The sequence below is a fragment of the Heterocephalus glaber genome, unplaced genomic scaffold, assembly GCF_053883595.1.
Source record: "Heterocephalus glaber isolate CG9 unplaced genomic scaffold, H.glaber_assembly_v1.0 deba00001569, whole genome shotgun sequence".
Lineage (NCBI taxonomy): Eukaryota > Metazoa > Chordata > Mammalia > Rodentia > Bathyergidae > Heterocephalus > Heterocephalus glaber.
In genome coordinates, this window is record NW_028258354.1 from 2,496,902 (window position 1) to 2,516,907 (window position 20,006).

Sequence of the window (20,006 nt, forward strand, 5' to 3'; positions counted from 1 at the left end):
TTGAATCCAGGGTTTTTGCACCAAGCTACAACTCCAGCCCTTTTAAATTTTTTTTTTTTTTTTTTTTACTTTGAGACAGGGTCTCCCTAAGGTGCCCAGGCCGGGTTTCAACTTTTTTTTTTGTACTGGGGATCGAACTCAGGACCTTGTGCTTGCAAGGCAGGCACAGCACCACTGAGCTAAATCCCTTGACTTTGGGTTTCAACTTTTGATCCTCCTGCCTCAGCCTCCTGGCCAGAGTGCTAGGTTTTTGTTTTGGTTTTGTTTGTATGTAGTGCTGACAGTGATCCCAGGGCCTCATGCATGCTAGGTAAATGCTCTAACACTAAACTACATCCCCACAGCCCTCTTCACTTTTAACCCTAACAGGGAAAAAAATCAATTTACCCTTTGTCAGGTCCCAATTTAGGTAAACAAAAGCTGAAGAAAGGGGAACTTAAAATCATTTCAGAAAGCAAAACAAAGGAACCATCCAGTCTACCAGAGAGCAAGAGAAAGCCTGACATCAGAAGGACTTGTTTTTACTGTCTCCAGAATATTAACAGACTCAATGAAAAGAGCAATGATGTGATCTTAAATGCAATCATGCCACTTCCACACAACTATATATTATCTGTTCCTACCCTGCGTTTAATCTACAATCAGGGCCAGGGATTTAGCTCAGTGGTTCCACGGTCTGCCTTGCAAGCGCAAGGTCCCAAGTTCGATCCTCAGTACCAACCCCCCCCCCCAAAAAAACACCTACAATCAGGTGGCAGATTTTTGACTGGAAAATAGTTAAAGGATGATTTAAACGCCAAGCTTACACAGTTTTTAGGATAGTCCAAATGCTCACAATAATTCAACACTCAAAATCTAAACTCTTGTGAACTCTTTATCCATAGCCAAACCTGGTGTGCAACAAAATGTCTGGGGACATAACATATAGTACCATCACTTTAGGCTATAGGAGAAATCTCAATTTATCAAGGAAGAGAAAAATCTCAGCACAGAGGAAAAGCTTAACATTCTCCAAAAATAAGAGGTGTTCTTTTAAAAAGACTAAGTCACATAACAAATAAACTACTATTCTAATTAATTCTACAAAGAAGGAAAAATCTCCAACACCCTAAATCAACTAACAGGATTCCCAGCAAGGTTGTCCTTAGGCTAGAATCACCACTGAGGAACAAGCTCATCAGTCTAACTCTGTACACTTCATTCCTCACCACGATTTAGAAATCTTAATGGTAGTTAAATCTTCCCCATAACCTCTTCTTCCTCCACTCTCAGAATACATCCTTCTTTACTTCACAAGTTTGTTCAGGGGCTGTACAATACAGAAACTGTCAGACTTAACATACTAAGAAGAATCCCAAGAAGCCACTCCCATGCCACAATAGTGTCAGTCTTCTTGGCTGCATCACTTGTACTGAAGGTGTATACTAATGGTGGATAATTGAGTTTGTTTCTCTATGACCTCTAGCGCGCAGGTGGTGGATCCCAGTCAGGGAGAAAGACATTCTGGAGGAGGGGAATCAGAATCAGTGAGTGACTGCAGTCAACTACTTTCAGTTGACAAATTAAGTCCGCCCCCGCCCCCCCAAAGGGTGTCTCCAAAGAAGTCTCTCAGGCCACATGGTTGGTAGGATCCAAGCTTGCCCAGAATGCCTCAGAAAATGAAACCAAATCTGATTAAAATGGACATTTCAAAACAAGAGACGAAGCAGCACACGCACAGCTGCCATTTCCCGGCCACTTCCTGAGGGAGGCTGGGGGAGGGGCTGTTTGTGTACAGATGGAGGTGGAAGCTATCCCCCTCATCGCCCCCCAAAGGATACAAATGCCTCTGATAAAGCCCTACAAAAGATGACTGCTGCCATCGCCTTCCCCTGAAAACTAGGAACACCGGAAAAGAAAGGGGATGATGCGAGATCATCTTTTCTTCCATGGAAACGGGGATCCCCTCAGCAAGGGATTTCCTTGGAAAGGAATCCCTCTTTATTCTTCCCCCCAGCCCAGCTGAAATCCGGATGACTAGCATCAGCCCTATCAATCCCATCCTTGGAGTAGGGGATTCTCCCCGGACGCGGGGGCCCCAAGCCAAGCGGAGTACCATGCCCAGCTGGGCCCTGTCCGGCTCTCCACGCTCTAGAGAACATGCGCGCTCCACAGGGAGGCCCCTCCGGATCCCGGGAAGCCCCTTTCCCCTCCACTCACCGTGGCGCAAACGCCCGGATACCTACAGACGGTTAACCCACCCAAGGAACCCCGCACCCACCCGAGCACGCGGGCAGTCCCCACCCCCACCCACCCGAGGAGGTGGAGCCCCTCCCCGGGATTCCACCCTGAGTACCCCACTGGAGTCTTCTCCACCAGCCAGGAGGCTTCTCCGCCTCCTCCTCAGCGTCGCCACCGCAGCCAGGAGCCTCCTCAGTTCCACCCACCCCCGCGGCCCTGTGCAGGTCTTTGGCGGCTCCGCCAGTCCCCGGGGCAAGGACACCCCGTGCAATAAGCTTCCAGCCCCAGGCGAGGCTCAAGGCAACTCTGGACCTATTTCCCGGAGGGAAGCCTCGGATGAAAGCCGGGGATCCCTCTCCTCAGACTCCCGGCTACGGACCCCACAAACCTGAGGAGGCGGCGTCCTGCCGGGCTCCGGGCTCGGGTCTCCCCGGGGGGCGGGCGGTTCACATGGCCCGGGAGGAGAGGAGACGCCTGCAGGGGGAGGGGGTCTGGGGTCCAGGGTCTGGGAAGGGGGTGGGGGACGCGGCTCAACCGCGGGGCCCGAGCGGAGCCAACATGGCCGGCGGGGGAGGAGTGAGACGGAGCCGGAGGGGGCGGGGAAGCTGCGGCCGGGAGAGCCGCCCTCCTTGGCCTGGGCCACTGGGTCCTAGCGCCGGCGTCTCAGCTTCCAGATCGGGATCTGGGTCCTAACGCCACTTGAGTGCTACAACCCAGGCCCCATAGGCAGCTCTCTTTGCAGCCGAATCTCTGAGGGCTGTCGTCTTGCTTCACTCCAGGCAAATCGGAAGGCAAGCCATAGTTCTAAGATTTAACCTAAAAGACTAGGCCACAGTTCTAGCACCAAAGGCACATGCTAGCTTGAGGGAGGAAGGTACATGACAATTTCAAGGACAGTTTGTTTCTCAGGCAGGGTAGTAGAAAAATGGAAGTGGAAAGGTTAGTTAGGGTACGATTCAGCCCCAGTAAAGGGTTGGAGAGAGCAAGAGTCCGTCGCCCACTCACCTCTGTCCAGTCAGGGCAGCCTGGTCCTCTCTGGATCACCACTTTCCTGGTGACATCTGCAAGACCCTGGCCTTCAGAAAGATTCCTGTGAGTAGGGAAAAAACACTTTGCTCTGGAACTAGATAAAGAAAACTGATTCTAGCCTAAATACCCTCCGAAGGGTAAAGGATAAGCAGAAAACTGACCAATAAATAAGGCCTACTGCTGGGCATGGTGGCATATGCCTATAATCCCAGCACTGGGGAGGCTGAGGCAGGAGGATTGCTGTGAGTTCGAGGCCAGCCTGGACTACACAGTGAGTTTGAGGCCAGCCTGAACTACACAGTCAGACCCTGTCTCAAGAAAAAGAGGCTTTATTCTATACTTCTAGTACTTTTTCTGGCAAGTCTATATACCTGTGTGTAATCTTCTGGAAACAGGAAAGTAAAATCTAGCAGATTTGTTTGGCTGTCACCTCAAGTGTCTGTTGCAGGGTTACAGGGTGGGAGATAGTGTCATATGATGTTACAGAGTACTGAATTTTTGACTTTCAACTTTCAACTGAATTTTTAAATTTCAACTTTCTCTCCTTTGTCAGATGAAGAAATTAAGGCCCAGAGAGTGGATAACATATGACTAGAAAGGAAATCAGGTTTTGTTTCCTTACAATTCAACATTTTTCAGGCTTCAGGATAATTCCCATTTGATTCAATGCAATGCAATTCTATAAAGAGCCTAAACTGTGCAACATTCTGGCTGAAAGTCTTGGAAGAGCCAGGCAGAGTGGGGATGGTCAAGCTCGGGCAGGTTGGGAGATGTCAACAAATACCTTTACCTAGGGGTGTCTAAGGAGAAAACAGACCTGAACATTAGATGAGGACCAGGCAAGGTGGAAGCAAATCCATCAATTCTAGATTGGATTTCCTCACTCCACAGAGGGGTGGGCTCTTTCTGAGTGACTCCACCCACCACAACAAATAGCTCAGAGAGGATAAGAAGGAAGCTTGCTTTAGCAAAGCCTCAATGTGTGGGTCACCAGGGAGTAAAGGGAGTTTTTGTCCCTCTCCTTAGATAAGGAGATTATTAAGGGGAAGAAGTAGACAAGTAGAAACCAAAATCCTTTTCCCTGTCAACAGATTTACAGGTCACCTTGGAAAAAAAAGACACCCCGGGCCCCAATATCCTGCTGATCTCAAGTCCATAGTGAAGCAGAGGCCACACTCAAGGGAAAAAAGTCCCTCCTGGAGAAAGGAGAAATCCAATAAACTTCTGCCAAGGAATGCCTTTCTATCTCTTGAATAAATAAAAGCACGGGCTCAGCACGTAGAACTGGCACTTGAAGGGCAGAGGGAAGGAGGGGGGGAGGAGGAGGAGGAGACAGCTTCAGGTGGGGAAGAGAGCTGATTTCCCTTTTTCCTCTTGGATTTTCTAGGGCAAATGAGGGAGAATCTCCCTACCTCCCGGCCCCAAATACAGGGCTAGCCAGTCGGAGACCGAGACAGCAAGGGAGGAGCCTGCGCCGGTCAGACGGGTGTGGGCACGCCCCTCCCCTCCGCTCCACACCACACACCCACACACACCCACCGCGGCTTCTCCGCTCCGGAAGAGCCGGTTACTCCTGTGCCCACTGACTGCCCCCACCCCTTCCGAGCCCCAGGCCTAGTCTCCAGGGCAACCTCCAGGACTGTCCCAGATGCGAGAGGCTGGCAAGAGGGTTTTGGATAGGACAGGACCACTTGGGGATTAGAAAAAAAAAAGGGGCAGGGTCCACTTTTCCCATCTGGTACAGAAGACTACAATCACCTTCAACCCTGCATGAAACCCTGCCTTATCCCATTTAATCAGGGAGCTTCCTAGCACTCTGAAGGATGTCAGCAGCCAAAATGCCCAACAGCTGGGTGTTTACTTCTTGCCATACGCCACCCCAAGCAGCAGATGTGCTTCTCCCTCCCATCCAGACGGCAGAGGGCAGACTGACCCCGTGTGTCCCTAAGCATTTCTCAATCCTATCAGCTGTGGCCAATGACCTACCCACCTCTCTTTAAGAAGCTACTAGAAAGGTGAAGGGGCAGATGGTCATTTTATCAGTAATTTATGGTAAGAGTGTCTAGGAAACAGATTTCCTCAAGACAGGTCAGGGGAAGAGAAAAAGAGAAAGGGAAAGGAGAAATTAGCACCTGCTCCCCTTTCTTACCCTCCTTTCCAGCTCCATTTCACTGACTCTGGGGTCAGCTGCCACAGTGCCTGGCTCCACTCTGAAGCCAGATGGCAGGGGCCAGGAGGAAGAAGGGAAAAGGAGAGTCCTACTAGTCCTAGCTCTACCTCCTTCCCTCTCCCCCTTCAGACACTCCTAGCATCCAACACTACAGACCACCCTCACCTTCCTGTTGTGCCCTCCCAGCCCCCAGAACACAACTCAGAAGAGTCTGAAGCAAATCCTAACGCTCAATCCCCAATTTTGGAGGTGGTGAGTGGGAATAAAAGCACAAAAGAAGGAGCAGAGCTAGGGGTGCTGCTGTTGGACTTGGGGAGAAAGAATTTCCCACTTGAGGTAGGGTAGTTATAAAAGACCCCCCTTTCTCTCACTAACAGAATGGATCACACTGTTAATAGGATCCAGTGGAGAGATGATTCTCAGCCCTGTAACTATTCCAATTGGTCCCCTCCTCCCTTAGGTCACAGCAAAACAGACCTCATCCTCCTCACCTTGGGGAGGCAAGATTCTCCCATAATATATTAAAAGGCAAATACTCCCCTACAAGTTGGCCAGTGCCCCTCAGGTTTATAGTTTCGGGGTGGAGGTTCCCTCTACATCTTGAATAGAGAAAGATGGGCTTCTCTCGCCTCACCCAGCACCCCAAGTCCCTCAGGGATTTGATTTGGCCCAGGCCCCCACCTGTCTGCCCCAACAGCCGCTAACCAGCGCGCAGATCCCAGGCGCCCCGATTCTGGGGGAGGGACGTCCGATGCCGGAACAACCAACCCCCGTACCTAGAACGAGGCCCTTCCCACCTGGGCGCAGTGGGCGGGGCAGGGGTCGGACCCCAAACTCTGGAGACTAGGGGTGGGGCGACGGCTGCTGGAACGCTGGAGGTGGTACTACGTGAACCCGGAGCAGCCAGGCTACTGTCGTCGGAGTTGCCCTCGGCCCCGGCCCTTACCGTGGGAGAGGAGAGGAGCTGGGGTGGTGGCGTCCCCTCTCCGTTGGGGTTAGGTTGGCGTGGGAAAGCGCTAATTCCGGAGGGGAGGAGGCGAAACCTAGACCGCGGGAGATGTTTCTGGCAAGGACAACGCGGGGGAGGGGAGATCCTAGGCCCAGAATGGGAGGGGCACCGGAGAGGATGACTGCGAGGCTGGAGAAGCCTCTGGATTCCGGTCGCTAAGCACGAGAAGCCGGCGAGTAGACAGCGCGGGTTAGAGAGGAAGGCCCGAGTCCCGAGCCCCCGGGAAGGGACAGGGACTCCGGCCGGAGGTGGGAGCCTGGCCTCACCTGGAGCGGGGCCGGGCTGCGGGCGGCGGCGCCTCCTCCCCCAGCCCTGGGCCGGTGGAGGGGGGGAGGTGGCGCTTAAAGGGGCAGGAGCTACCGGGGTGAGGAGTTATTGGGGAGGGCTGCCGCCTAGGCTTCGCTGGGGGAGGGGGAAGCGGGTGGCGTCTCGGGCCAGAACCAGGAAGGATCCCAGATGAAGACAGCAGACCCCAGGAAGAGACAGAAACTTATGTGGCGAAGTGGGGGGCGGGGGGTCCGAACGAGAGTACTTAGGAGAGCGGTGCTTGCTTGTCTGGGGCTCAGCGAAGACGTCTACACAAAGGAGGCTGGGAAAGCAGTGGAACCCGCAAGGACTCCAGCAAGGCCCAGAGCGCTGGGGGTCATGCGTCGCGCCCTACGAGGTGAACAGGTCCCCGGTTTCACCTCCTTGAGGCCCCATCCGCACAACTGTGGAGCTTCTGGAATCAGGAAGCCACAAGGGCACAACCTTGTCCTCTCAAGCTTGGTTTTACCTTACTCAGTGTCCTCACCGACTAATGTGGAGGCCTCCCTAACTGCCCGACACAGGCTGATGTGGGACCGTGAGAATCCCTTTTATTCATACTTCATAGTTTTGTCCCAACCACCACCACCCTTGCCGCAATCTCTGGCAACAGGAAGCAGCTGCTCATTGCAGCCCCCACCTGGTGGTGGGACAGGGTGGGGGAGGAGAGAAGCAGGGACAGGAAAGGCCCGAGAGAGATTAGGGGGAGTGGAGGCACCTCAAAGACCCTTCACCACAACCAAAGGTGAGCGCTACTTTTGTTGGGGGCAGCAAGGAGTACTATGAAATATTACTGGAATCTCCCCAGCTTGAATAATGAGAAGCTAGGAGCAGTACTTCTCGGGAGACGGGGAAGCCCTGGCCTAAGGCACAGGCTTAGGCACTTCCAAAGAGCTGGAGCTTGCCAATGCCAGGATCCCTTGGTTGGCAGCCTCACCAGCTGAGCCCTGTGTGTCCCCCATGGTCGCATTTCCTCTCACCCCCCAAACGAGCAAAGGTTAGGCCCCACCCCTGCTGAGTCAGCCAGGGAGGGAGCTAGGCATCCCTCAGGCCTTCCCCAGGGCTGGCCCCGTACTCACCCATGTCAGTCTGGCAGGACTCCCGGCTGGGACCACCGGCTCCTCACTGTCCTTGGCCCCCCTTGACGTGAAGGCTGGTGTTAGATCTTCTCAAAATGTTAACTGAAAACTAGCAAGAATCGAAAAGCCAGAGTATGCTTCCTGCGAACCACACAGCCTGAACTGCTGTAGGGTGATGTCCCTGTGTGACAGGCTGGGGTGGGAGGGAGGAGGGAAGGGCGGGGCTTTCTCTGGGTGGAGAGAGGGAGGAGGCAAGGACAGGGCAGACCAGGCGAAATATGGAGGAAGGTTAGAAGTGTGTTGACACTTCAGTGGCGTGGTAGAAGAGGGTGGTGAAGGGGGAAGGAAATAAATAATTGCAGCTAATGAGAGGGAGAAGGTCCTCGGTAAATGCTGGAGGACGTCCCAAAGGGTCCAGGGAAGGGCTAGAGGGATGCAAATGACCTTTAGGATTTTATTTCCTAGGTCTGCATCTGGGTGGCTGAGAAAACAAAGCAGGAACCGGTGACCCATACCCTGGGGCCTTCACCACCTTCTCCACAACTCCAGAGTCTGGACCTGGAGGAAGTGTCCCCACCCCCATAACTCAGCATTTCCCCACATTCAAGCTTTTCTGGGAGCCGACTGCCAGTTACAGGCAGCTCAGGGGCTCCACCTTCCGTCCAGATCATGACACCGGAGAGACTGGTGCGGAGGACGTCATAGGCAGATGGGAGGAAGTTTAGAGGCCCCTACTCCACCCCAGGCGCCTCTCCCAGGGCCCCTCCCCAACCTTTAGCCCCCAGGGGCCTCTGAATTGGGAGCTCAACTAGTCTCCCAACTTGAAGGCCTTAGGGGTGGAGCCTATAGGTGCAGGCTCCGCCTCTGGACAAAAGCCTCAGCTGGTTTGTAAACAGTCATTAGATGAGAACCACCTCCCAGCAAATGGCCTTGAAGGATTTCAAAATGGTGACATCAGAGTTCTTGCAGTTTCCAGTGCTACCACGAGAGGGCAGTAGGATGGGTCCGGGCCCAGAGAACACCTGGGGCACCAAAACTGACCTTGCACTCTGAAACTTACTGGGTTGAAATGAAAGGGAAATGATCTAATTCCATTTAGAAGTCCAAGTAGCAACTGAGAAAGTTGCTATCTCCGTGTAAGATCAAATCTTTCCCAAACGTTCATAAGGAACATTAATAAGGCTCAGGATAGGTCTTGGTATTTTTTACCCCTGCAGAGACTCAATCACAAACATGCAAGTCTAGGCTTGCTCAAAATGTCAGGAGACTGTGGTTAGGAACACCTGTGTGAAGGTCTAACCAAGATGTAAAGGGCCCTTTTAACTCATTTTAACAGGTAAGTACAATATTCACCATTTCCTAAAAATTTAGCTGATTAACCTCTGCTTTGTTTTGGAATGTTACTTCTAAGCCAGTACTTTTTTTTGGAGACACGGTCTATGTAGTTTAGGCTGGCTATGTAGTCCAGGCTGGCTTCAAACTCACAGTGATACTCCTGCCTGTGCCTCTTGGGTGCCTGGACTACCAATACATTTTTTCCAATATTGCTCTGCTACAAAAAAAAAAAAAAATCCCTGTATATAGAAATGTGCTATATGAGGGTTTATCCATTTGCTTTCAACAAATGCTATGAATGAGACAAAGCTGAGAGAGATCCTACTAAGATCACACTATCCCCAGGAAAATTCTCATAAAACCTGCAGTTCACGAATCTCAAAGAATGGCTATTTTCTGATGATCCCATCCCAAGCACATTTAGCCTACACTTTGTGCTAAAATTGCATCTTATGGCCACTCATTGTCAAAAGCTTCAGTGCGTCAGAACCAAGAAAAACAGACAAATGCCGAGGGGGTTGCGTTTTATTGGAAACCTTAAATACTCTTTAGACACAACACATATTCATTTGAGGCTCTTGTACGGCCTACACAGAAAACTGGTTTCAGGGTTAGCGGCAAAGAGAAGGGCAGCACAGAGGACAAAAACTTATTCTGGCAGGAGACCCTCATGATGCATGCTCTTCCGCCAGTTTATCAGCTTTTGCCACAGCTTCTTCAATGGGTCCCACCATGTAGAAGGCCTGTTCTGGGAGATGGTCATAGTCACCTGCAAGGAAAACAAATCCAACTAGCAATGAGCGCAGCATGGTACCAATCTTAATGTGGGTGGAGGCCACCAGACTACTCACATCATCTAAGAAATCTCTTGACTGTTCCTCAACAAGTCAAATTCAAAAGATACAACATACTATGAATTAAAAACACATGATTTAGAGCCAGGTGTAGTGGCACACACCTGTAACCTCAGCACATGGGAGGCTGAGGCAGGAAGATCAATCACCACAAGTTTGAGGCCAGCCTGGGCTACATAGTTGAGTTCAAGGCTAGTCTGAACTATATAGCGAGACCCTGTCTCAAAAACACCAAAAACAAAACACATGAGACAGGGTCTCACTATGTAGCCTAAGCTGGCCTGGAATTTAAGATCCTTCTGCTTCAATCTCCTGCCTGCTGTACCATAATGGCCCACAACACATTCTTATTCTCTTCCTTGGTTATGTGATATTGGGAGAGTTTATTTTATTTTTTTGGTACCGGGGATCAAACTCAGGACCCTGTGCTTTCGAGGTGGAACCACTGAGCTAAATCCTCGGCCTGGGAGAGTTTATTTTTAACTCTTCTGTGCTTCTGTTTCCTCATTTGTAAAACAGGATAATAATGCTTTTCCTGTATTGTTATAATTTTCTCAGAAGAGTAGCTAGTATTGAAACCATTAAGTGTTGGGAATACATATAAAAGGATGCTAGACAGCTACTTGGGAGGCCAATCCTGGAGGATCACAAGTTCAAGGCTAGCTTAAGTAAGACCCTATTTCAAAAATACAGAAAGGACTGGGATGTAGCTCAGTGGTAAAGTATTTCCCTAGCATGTACAAGGATCCGAGTTCAATCCTCAGTATGGAAAAAAAATTTTTAACTAAAGCAAAAATTAGTAACTGAAATGAAAGGGTGGAGATATACAGAGACATCATGTTGCTTAGCATGTTCTATACCCTGGGTGCAGTCTCAAAACCATTAGGAAAATAAGGGGGGAGGGATAGGGAAGCTAGAAACTCAAGTTATGTCACACTCAGAAAAATGTACTTTCAAATAAAATTGGTGAGAAATATTAAAAAGTAAAAAGACATGGTGGTGTACACCTTAATCTCAGCACTCTTGGAAGCTGAGGCAAGAGGATCAAAGTTCAATCCCAGACTAGGCAACTTAGCAAGACCTTGTCTCAAAATAAAAAACAGAAAGAGCTGGGAATGTAGCTCAGTGCAAAGACTCTGGGATTCCATTCCCGTATTAGAACAACAAAAAAATTAGCAGCATATCATAGTTTCTGTTGCAACAGGCACACACCAAACTTTCAAGATTTCAGTTTGTTTAGCTTTGTACTCACCTGCCAAAATCTGCTGGAATCCTTTGATGGTCTCCTTCAGGGGTACCAGCTTCCCCATATGCCCTGTGAAGACCTCAGCAACCTGGAATGGCTGAGACAAGAAACGCTGTATTTTCCGTGCCCGGGATACAGTCAACTTGTCTTCTTCAGAAAGTTCATCCATACCCAAGATGGCAATGATGTCCTGGAGGGATTTGTAGTCCTATGAGAAAACAAAGTGAAAGAGGCCTAAGTGTTCATACTTCTTTGGTTTAGACAAAAATTTGATGAAACAAGCCAATAGAGGGCAAGCGCTGGGACAGTGAAGAGCAGTAGCCAAGATCAGTGTCTTGTTCTATCCATTCGCTCAAGTGCTATTACAAAAAAACTGAATTCCAAAGTCTATCTACAAATTCAAAAGACTTTGTTAGCACTATCAATTGGCAGTCTCAATTTCCCTTGCTCCAAAGCAAATCACAAGTGACTGAATGCTGATATAGTCTTCAAATTCCTTCTAACTTTATGGCCACTGATCCTATATAGCAATACACTCACCTGAAGGATCTTCTGTACCCCACGGGCAACATCATAATGCTCACTGCCAACAATGTTAGGATCCATGATTCGAGAGGTGGAATCCAGAGGATCCACAGCTGGATAAATACCCAGCTCAGCAATGGCACGGGACAGCACAGTGGTGGCATCCAAATGGGCAAATGTAGTGGCAGGGGCAGGGTCAGTCAAGTCGTCAGCAGGCACATAGATAGCCTAAAGTGAGTCAAAAACCCATGAAATGCAGCAGGAATCGAAGTATTCTATGAAACTTCCGTTTCCTGATTTTTCCATCTTACTCTGCCTTCTTAGCATTAAAAGTTCATCTCACCAGGTGTGATGGTGCAAACCTGTAATCCCAGTACTTGGGAGACTGAGGTAGAAGGATCACTGCTGGTTGGAGGCCAACCTGTGCTACATAGTGAGTTCAAGGCCAGTCTGAACTATAACATAGCAAGACTGTCTCAAAAAAACAAATGAAAAAAAGTTCATCCCAAACTGGGTACAATGGTGCACACCTGTAATCCCAGCACCCTGGTAAGCTAAGGCACGAAGAACTAAAAGTTTGAGCTCCACCTGGGCAATTTATAGAGTTCCTGTCTCAAAAAGTCCACCTCCAAAGAGTTATCACCCCTAATACCTGCTGAATGAGCTCACAGACTACTCGATCCTTCTAAGTCACAATGGAAGAATTTTCATTGTCATTCTTTTTGTTCTTCATTCTACACTTTAACTATGGTAATGACAGTAACTATACCACCAACTTTTAGAGTTAAAAACAAGAACACCACCTGCCCCACAAGCGCAAGCGCCTGAGTTTGATCCTCAGTACCAAAAAAACAAAACAAAAAAAAAACATGAACAAGCCAGGCATGGTGGTACATGCTGCAATCCCACAGATTCAAAGCCAGCCTGGCTAACTTAGCTAGGCCTTGTCTCAAAAAAAAAAAAAAAAGGCTGGGGGGTACATAGTATTCCCTGGATTCAATCCCTACTACCACACCAAATAAACAATAAACAACTTTCTTATACCTCTTCACTAGTTCATTAAAGGGGTCTTCGCTGGGCCAGGTATTTAGCTCAGTGGCACTGTGACTGCCTAGCAAGTGCAAGGTCCTGAGTTCAATCCCTGGCACCAAAACAAAAAACAAAAACAAAAAAAGGGGGGCTGTACCTTAGTGGTAGTGCAGGTACTTAGCATGCATGCACCCCTGGTTTGATACCCACGACAGAAAAAAAAGAAAAAAAAAAGGACTCACGAACAATTTAGCCACATTTTAAGCCTATATATATATTTTTTTTCTCCTGCCCAAAAATGTATACACATTTCAGAAAAAAAAATGTACACACATTTCAGGAAAAGACTTGTGTAAGGTGAACATCCTCCCAATTTAACACCTGAAGATGTTTACCTATGGGAGACCCTAAATGATGGCTCGTATTTATCAGAAAACTTACTACACTGCTGGCTCTTACAGTAAGAAATTGAAAATGCATGTGCAGCAATCTCAGACACTCTAACCAAGGTTATCCAAGTAGCAGTTTGCTGTAATAGTAAATGTCTAGAAGCAAATGGCCACCACTTTGAGCACTTCCTGTAATTATAGAGGCCAAAGGTAACCTGTATTAACTCATGAGGTCTCCATAAATTTAGTATTAGAATATTTATACAACTTATTCCTTTTCCTGACATATGTATCCATTTTTTTGTTGACTCTGTATATACATACATATATATACCATCTATATACATTTGAAATCTTGTAGTACATTAACTCAATAATTATTTAATGGTCAATTTCCATACTACTTCAGACTTCCCTCAAACTGAAAACCACTTCCTTCGTGATCTGTATTCACCTGCCTACTGTCAATCACTTTATTTCCCCCTTCCTTTTTAAAATTATTATTATTATTATTATTTTTTGATACCAAGGATCAAACTCAGGACCTTGTGCTTTTGAGGCAGGTGGCAAAACCACTGAGCTAAATCCCCGGCCCCTATTACTATTTATTTTTAAAACAGAGTCATGCTACATAGTTCAGGCTGGCCTTGAACTCAATGATCCTCCAGCCTCAGCCTCAGCCTCCTGAGTGCTGGGATTACAGGTGTGCTACCTGGTCTGGCTCAATTACTTTAGATGACCCCACCACCTTTCAAAAGCCCATTCTGAGATGTAAATAAAGAGATTTTCTCTCTGTACCTGCCTTTATGCAACTTAAACCTTCATCCACTTGTTTTCTCATACCTGTACAGAGGTGATAGATCCTTTCTTGGTGGTGGTTATTCTTTCCTGCATAGTACCCATGTCAGTGGCCAGTGTAGGCTGATAGCCTACAGCAGAAGGAATTCTGCCCAGTAAGGCAGACACCTAAAAGAAAGAGTATGAACAAAGGTCTTAAATGCCTACATCTTTGACCTACTTTCCAAAACTCCACAGAAAGATCCGATTAACCTGGTCCTCTCAAGATTTCCCTCTTACCTCTGAACCAGCCTGGGTGAACCGAAAGATGTTATCGATGAATAGCAGTACATCTTGACCTTCTTGGTCTCTAAAATATTCAGCCACAGTCAGTCCAGTCAAGGCTACCCGGGCACGAGCACCAGGTGGTTCATTCATTTGACCATACACCAATGCTACCTGCAGTAATCATACTGTATCAGAAAATCTCACAAAAGAAGATGGAAGCCACATACCCTAAATCTCCAATTAGAAAGAAACCACCAGAGCCTCTCATTCTCAGAAGTTATCAAAGTTTCTGTTTATAATATGCAGGGCTGGGGATGTAGAGCTCAGTGGTAGAGTACTTGTCTAGCATGCACAAGGCCTTGAGTTCCAATCTCTAGCAATATACCCCCCCAAACAAAAACCCATTAAATATTCTGTTCAAAACAGCATATATAATTTCTTATATTACTAAGACACAACTCCTAAAGTAGAACGGAAGTGAAAGATACAAAATATAAGTATCTAAGACCCAGGTATCTAAGACATAGCAAGCACCAGCAAACCCCTTCTCTAAATTAGCTTTCAAACGATACGACTATCTACCAATCTACCAAGGCTGAGGGAATAGCTCAGTGGCAGTGCGGGCCTAGTTCACAAATACCTGGGTTCAATCCCCATCATAGCAAAAAACAAAACAAAACAAAACCCCAAAACACAAAACCCTAAAACTATAATCTAATATCTAAGAGGAAAAATAATGTGCACTAAAGAAGTTAAGGGAAAAAACACAAACAGGAACTTTTTTTAAAAATTTATTTATTTATTTATTTATTTAGGTACCAGGGATTGAACTCGGGCCCTTGTGCTTGCAGAGCAGACAGCAGAACCACTGAGCTAAATCCCCGGCCCTGAACAGGAATTTCTTTGTAGTCCTACCCTAGGACATTCAAATGAAGACACAGAACAGTTTCAACTGCCAATAGTTTTCTAGCATAACTATTTTGTGAAAATCGGTCAGCTCAGTGGTTCATTACCTTTGAGGTAGCATCTTTTAAGTTGATTACACCAGATTCAATCATTTCATGGTATAAGTCATTGCCCTCACGGGTCCTCTCACCAACACCAGCAAACACAGAGTAACCACCATGGGCTTTGGCAACATTGTTGATTAGTTCCATGATCAATACTGTCTTGCCAACTCCAGCACCTCCAAAGAGCCCTAGGAAAGATCAAGAAATATTGAGGAGCTCTATATTCCCATATTAAGCAAACTTCAAAAAAACTATTGCTTCTTTCCATCTTTTCCCTTCTCAGGAATGGCATCTGGCTTCATCAAACTCAGAAGAACAAAAGTCAGAAGCTGCTCATCAGCGAAGGATAGGTATCAAATACCCACCTACATCACAGTATATTTTTTTTCTCTCCCATATTAGGTTTGGAAAATATGTACCCAACACTAACATACCAATTTTGCCACCTTTGGCATAGGGAGCTAGCAGATCCACAACCTTGATCCCAGTAACCAGAATTTCCTGCTCAACACTCATCTCCATGAACTCAGGAGCCTCAGCATGAATAGGAGCAAATCTGTAAAGAAGAGAAAAAGGGATCAGTATTTATCTTGTTGAAAGGAAATTAAAGGTACGGAGTTTAGCTCATCTGGCACTGCATCTGCTTTGCACGTACAAGGTTCTGAGTTCAATCCCCAGCACGAAATAAAAAAAGAAAGCAAACGAATAGACAGTCTTAAATAACATCAATTTTTAGGACCAATTCTGAGAATCCAGTGTACATTTTTAGCATCTACCTTAACTTCCTGCAATAAAGTAGACTTCATTACCTCAGGAACATTCAATACCACTCCCTTAGAGATTTAAAACTCTTAGAAGTTTTTCTTTTACTGAGCCCTAATCTAACATTCTTTCACACACTAATAGAAAAAAAAAAAGACCTGAAAGTTTTCCAGAATCATCAACCTAAGCCATACACCTATGCCTTTAAATCAACTGGGGTTCTAAAAAATATCAAGTTTTTTGGGTTTTTTTTTGGTACCGGGGATCGAATTCGGGTCCTTGTGCTTGAGAAGCAGGTGGTGGAACCACTGAGCTAAATCCCCAGCCCCAAAAGTATCAAGTTTTTAACAGTAGAACCTCTGGGCTGGGCATGGTGACACACCCAAGAGGCTGAGGCAGGAAGATCACTGAGTTCAAGGCCCACCTGAACTACCTAGTGAGGCCGTCTCAAAAAACTAAACCAAACACACACACACACACACACACACACACACTACCCCAGAGCTTCTGCATCCCTTATTTCTTCAGAAAAAAATACAATGTGTGAATCCAACAATTTAGATCAACATGTTAAGTACTACCTGTAGGGAAATTCTACTTTATTAGTTATCAATCAGCCTAAACCGTCTAATTGCAAGAAAAAGTAGTTCCTGCCAAGCCCAGCAACAGATTCCTGTAATTGCAGCTACTCGAGAGGCTGAGGCAGGAGGACAGCAAGTTCAAACCCAGTTCAAACTTGGTAAGACTCTATCTCAAAAAATAAAAAAGGCCTATGATATAGCTCATTTATTGAGTGTGTGCCTAGCATGTGTGTGCAAGCCCCTGGGTGAATCCCCAAGTACCACAAAAAAAAAAAAAAAAAAAAAACATGGTGTAGGAGACAGATGCACAGAGACTTACTGTTTGGTTTTGATAGGCCCTCTCTCATCAATAGGCTCTCCAATGACATTCATGATTCTGCCCAAGGTCTCAGGACCAACAGGAATTTTGATTGGTGCACCAGAATCCAGGACTTTCTGGCCTCTGACCAGGCCTTCTGTACCATCCATAGCAATGGTTCTTACCGTGCTCTCACCTGTCAGAGGCATTGGGAGGTTTCTCGTAAGGGAAAGTTGGTTATCATTTAATAAAGTGTACCTAGTATGACAGACCTATGTCAACCAAGACTCCTTCTCAGTATGTAAATGTGGCTTCAGCAAATTCAGAAGAACGAAAGTCATGTTGATAAAATCATCACAGAAGGTACAGCCTTGTTTTTCAGATACTTGGGCTAAATAACATCTTCACCATTCCTAAAAATTCTACTTACCCAAATGCTGAGCCACCTCCAAAACCAGTCGGGTCTCCCTGCCTTGCACTTCCAAGGCATTTAGGATGGGTGGTAATCCTTCATCAAACTGGACATCCACCACCGCACCGATGACTGCCACGATGCGCCCGGTGGCTGCCCCTGACTTGGGCGACGGGGACGTCTGCGCCGCATAGTCTCTGGCTAACGGACAAAAAAATACTGTATGGAGCTGACGGCTAAAGGTCATCGGAAGCCCCGACTTAACCCACAAAGAATTTCGAATTCCGCCTAGGCTGGGCCTCGTTCCGCTTGAAGGGAAGGCGTGTCCAGCAGGAGGGCCACAAAGTAATCGGGAACACCCCCGTAGTCTTCCCATCCTGCCCCAAACCCCATTATTCGTGGCAACACCGCCATGTCACGAGAAAGTGAATGCTCCTTCCCGCACTTCTTCGTCACACAGTGCGCATTCTCCAAAATAAGGCAGGACGAGATAACAGAAAGCTTCCAAGGGCGACCAAGTCTTGTCCTGCGGCCGTTAAAGGGCAGACTTCTAGTACTACCTCATCCTGGGCACCCAATTCGCCCCCCGCCTCAAGGTCATGGGAAGACAGGAACCGGGCTCTCAGGGGAAAGCACTTACCAGGCTGCACCGCTGCCGGGGCGGCCCGCAGTAAAAGCTGAGCTTGGGGTAGCGAAGCCGAAGAGCTGAGCCCCCTCAAGGCCCCGGAGGCCGATGCAGCGGCCACACGTCCCACAAGACTCAACATGGCGGAGTCCGGGTGGAGACTGAGGACGACAGCTGTTCGTGCTGCCTGCTCCTCTGCGACTGGGGCGTTACCTGCTCTGCTATAGCAACACCCATTGGGTAAATTTGCTGCTCGTCATTCTCAGCGCTACTTCTGTAGGTTAATACACTTCCATCCTCTCAACCATTGGTCAAAACTGGTGCTAATCTCAAATTCCTTTTATCATTGGAGGGGCAGCCCCCTGAACTTTGAAACCTAATAGGACCAGGGCAATGTCAGTACTCTGCGGAACTACGTTTAGGAAAGGGGCTGAGTTCCTGTTGGAAGAGGGAGTGAAACACGAGGGTTGACTTTCCCTGCCCTTCGATTCTCTCCTTAGGTAGGACCTTGAGCTAATTAACAGCCACATAGGCGGGGTTACAGAAATTGTGGTGTCTTGAAGCACCGCCGAAGGTGATCGTGGCGGTCTCTAGAGCCTTCTCTAGAGTCAAAACACGGTTTTTCTTTTCATAGGAGTGAGATCGGAAGCTCCCTAGCTGCTCAGCGGGTCAGAGACCCAGACAGGATCTTTACCGCTTGCATCTATACAATGAAAGAAACTAAACTGTTCCTTTATTGGGGGGTGGGGGATAGCAGGGATCGAACTCTAGACCTTGCTCTTCCGAGGCAGGCGAGGAGCCACTGAGCTAAATCCCCGGCCACTAACCAGTTCTTTGAGCCGGGCATGATGGCGTACACCTGTTATCCCAGCACTTGGGAACCGAGGTAGGAGAATCGCTGCGAGTTCGAGTCCATCCTGGGCTACATAGTGAGTTCAAGGCCAGCCTGAACTGCACAGCAAGACCTTGTTCAAAAAAGAAAGAAAGAAAAAAACAGAACCAGTTCTTTAACACATGTATGCTACGCATCGAATATACAAAAATAAAAAAGATCAGCCAGGGGTGATGGCACACGCTTGTATTGGGAGGCTGAGGCAGGAGGATCACTGAGTTCTGGGCCGGCCTAGGATATACATAGTGAGTTCAAGGCCAGCGTGAATTAGAAAGCGAGGCCGTGCCTCAAAACAATAAAGAGGGCTGGGGATTTAGCTCAGTGGCACCTTGCCTGCCTTGAAAACGCAAGGTTCTAAGTTCCATCCCTGGTACCCTCCCCCGCAAAAAAACAAAATAAAGAAAAGATCAGGACCTTCTTTATAAGGTCCAGACAAGCAAACAGTGCAATAAAGTGTGATGTTTAGGAGACTGAGGGAGGAGGATAGCAAAGTTCAAGGCCAGCCTGGGCTACATAGTGAGTTCAAGGCCAGCCAAATCCTGTCTCAAAAAACCTAAATAAATAAATAGTACAAACAATTACTATATATTCATGATACATAACAAATACATTCATCGTGGGGAAGTGGTACATATATTGTTCTTTTCTCTGTTCTGGTATTCACACTATATGTTGCATCTTACAGCTTTTGTGGTATTACGGATACGAATCCAGGGATTTCACAAATTCTAGGCAAGGACTGGGCTACACCCCTAAGCTAGTACATATACATACTTAAGTATTTTATTCATAGATACTTTGGGACAGATTGGGGAAACCCTTTATTTTCCCATTACAACAACATGGCTATATGGAAAATTTCAGCACAGGCCTATTTCCCTAGACTTCTAACCACTGGGCTCCATTAGTTGTTACTTTTCAGTGTTCATGAAAAAGTTCCCATCAGGGTCCAGGATTTAGCTCAGTGGTGGTGCCACCGCCTGCCTTGCAAGTGTAAGGTCCCAAGTTCGATCCCCGGTACCAAAAAAAAAAAAAAAAAAAGTTACCATCATTTGTCAATGGAAAGGTGTCAAAGAGTTTAACAGAAAAAACAATGCATTTGATCCCTGGTACCAAAAAAACCACCACCACCAACAAAAACACAATGCATACCCATAATCCTAGCTACTT

At 47.4% G+C, this 20,006-nt stretch overlaps 2 protein-coding genes and 2 non-coding genes across 14 annotated transcripts in view; all 4 read right to left on the reverse strand.

Annotated features, from left to right (window-relative positions):
• The window catches only part of Baz2a (bromodomain adjacent to zinc finger domain 2A), a 38,395-nt gene extending 30,378 nt beyond the window's left edge, over positions 1–8,017 (reverse strand). For 3 of the 11 annotated variants that reach the window (XM_004861279.4, XM_004861280.4, XM_087192156.1), the window contains exons 1-2: positions 7,814–8,017; positions 3,226–3,310 (exon numbers count right to left, since the gene is read on the reverse strand). Coding sequence is in view for 2 of the 11 variants with exons in the window: in XM_013078267.3 (XP_012933721.2) it covers positions 7,814–7,817 (4 nt within the window). In the remaining 9 variants the exon portion in view is untranslated. Of the gene's footprint in view, positions 1–2,608; positions 3,158–3,225; positions 3,311–6,365; positions 6,629–7,813 lie in introns of those variants that run through there. The other 8 variants (XM_004861281.4, XM_021241462.2, XM_087192159.1 and 5 more) reach the window with 4 other exon arrangements.
• Positions 8,018–9,655: 1,638 nt separating this feature from the next.
• Atp5f1b (ATP synthase F1 subunit beta) lies at positions 9,656–18,149 on the reverse strand. The gene is made up of 10 exons (XM_004861278.3): positions 17,960–18,149; positions 17,338–17,520; positions 16,929–17,103; positions 15,701–15,822; positions 15,270–15,454; positions 14,269–14,427; positions 14,035–14,157; positions 11,789–12,001; positions 11,255–11,456; positions 9,656–9,917 (listed from the first exon to the last, which is right to left on the reverse strand). Exons 1-10 carry the CDS (start codon positions 18,084–18,086, stop codon positions 9,817–9,819), a joined length of 1,590 nt encoding a protein of 529 aa, XP_004861335.1. The 5' UTR covers positions 18,087–18,149; the 3' UTR covers positions 9,656–9,816.
• Positions 15,541–15,612, reverse strand: LOC147823707 (small nucleolar RNA SNORD59). The gene has a single exon (XR_015443421.1). It is a non-coding gene; the product is annotated as a small nucleolar RNA SNORD59 (small nucleolar RNA).
• LOC147823708 (small nucleolar RNA SNORD59) lies at positions 17,197–17,271 on the reverse strand. Its single transcript, XR_015443420.1, has one exon. It is a non-coding gene; the product is annotated as a small nucleolar RNA SNORD59 (small nucleolar RNA).
• Positions 18,150–20,006: the final 1,857 nt, after the last annotated feature.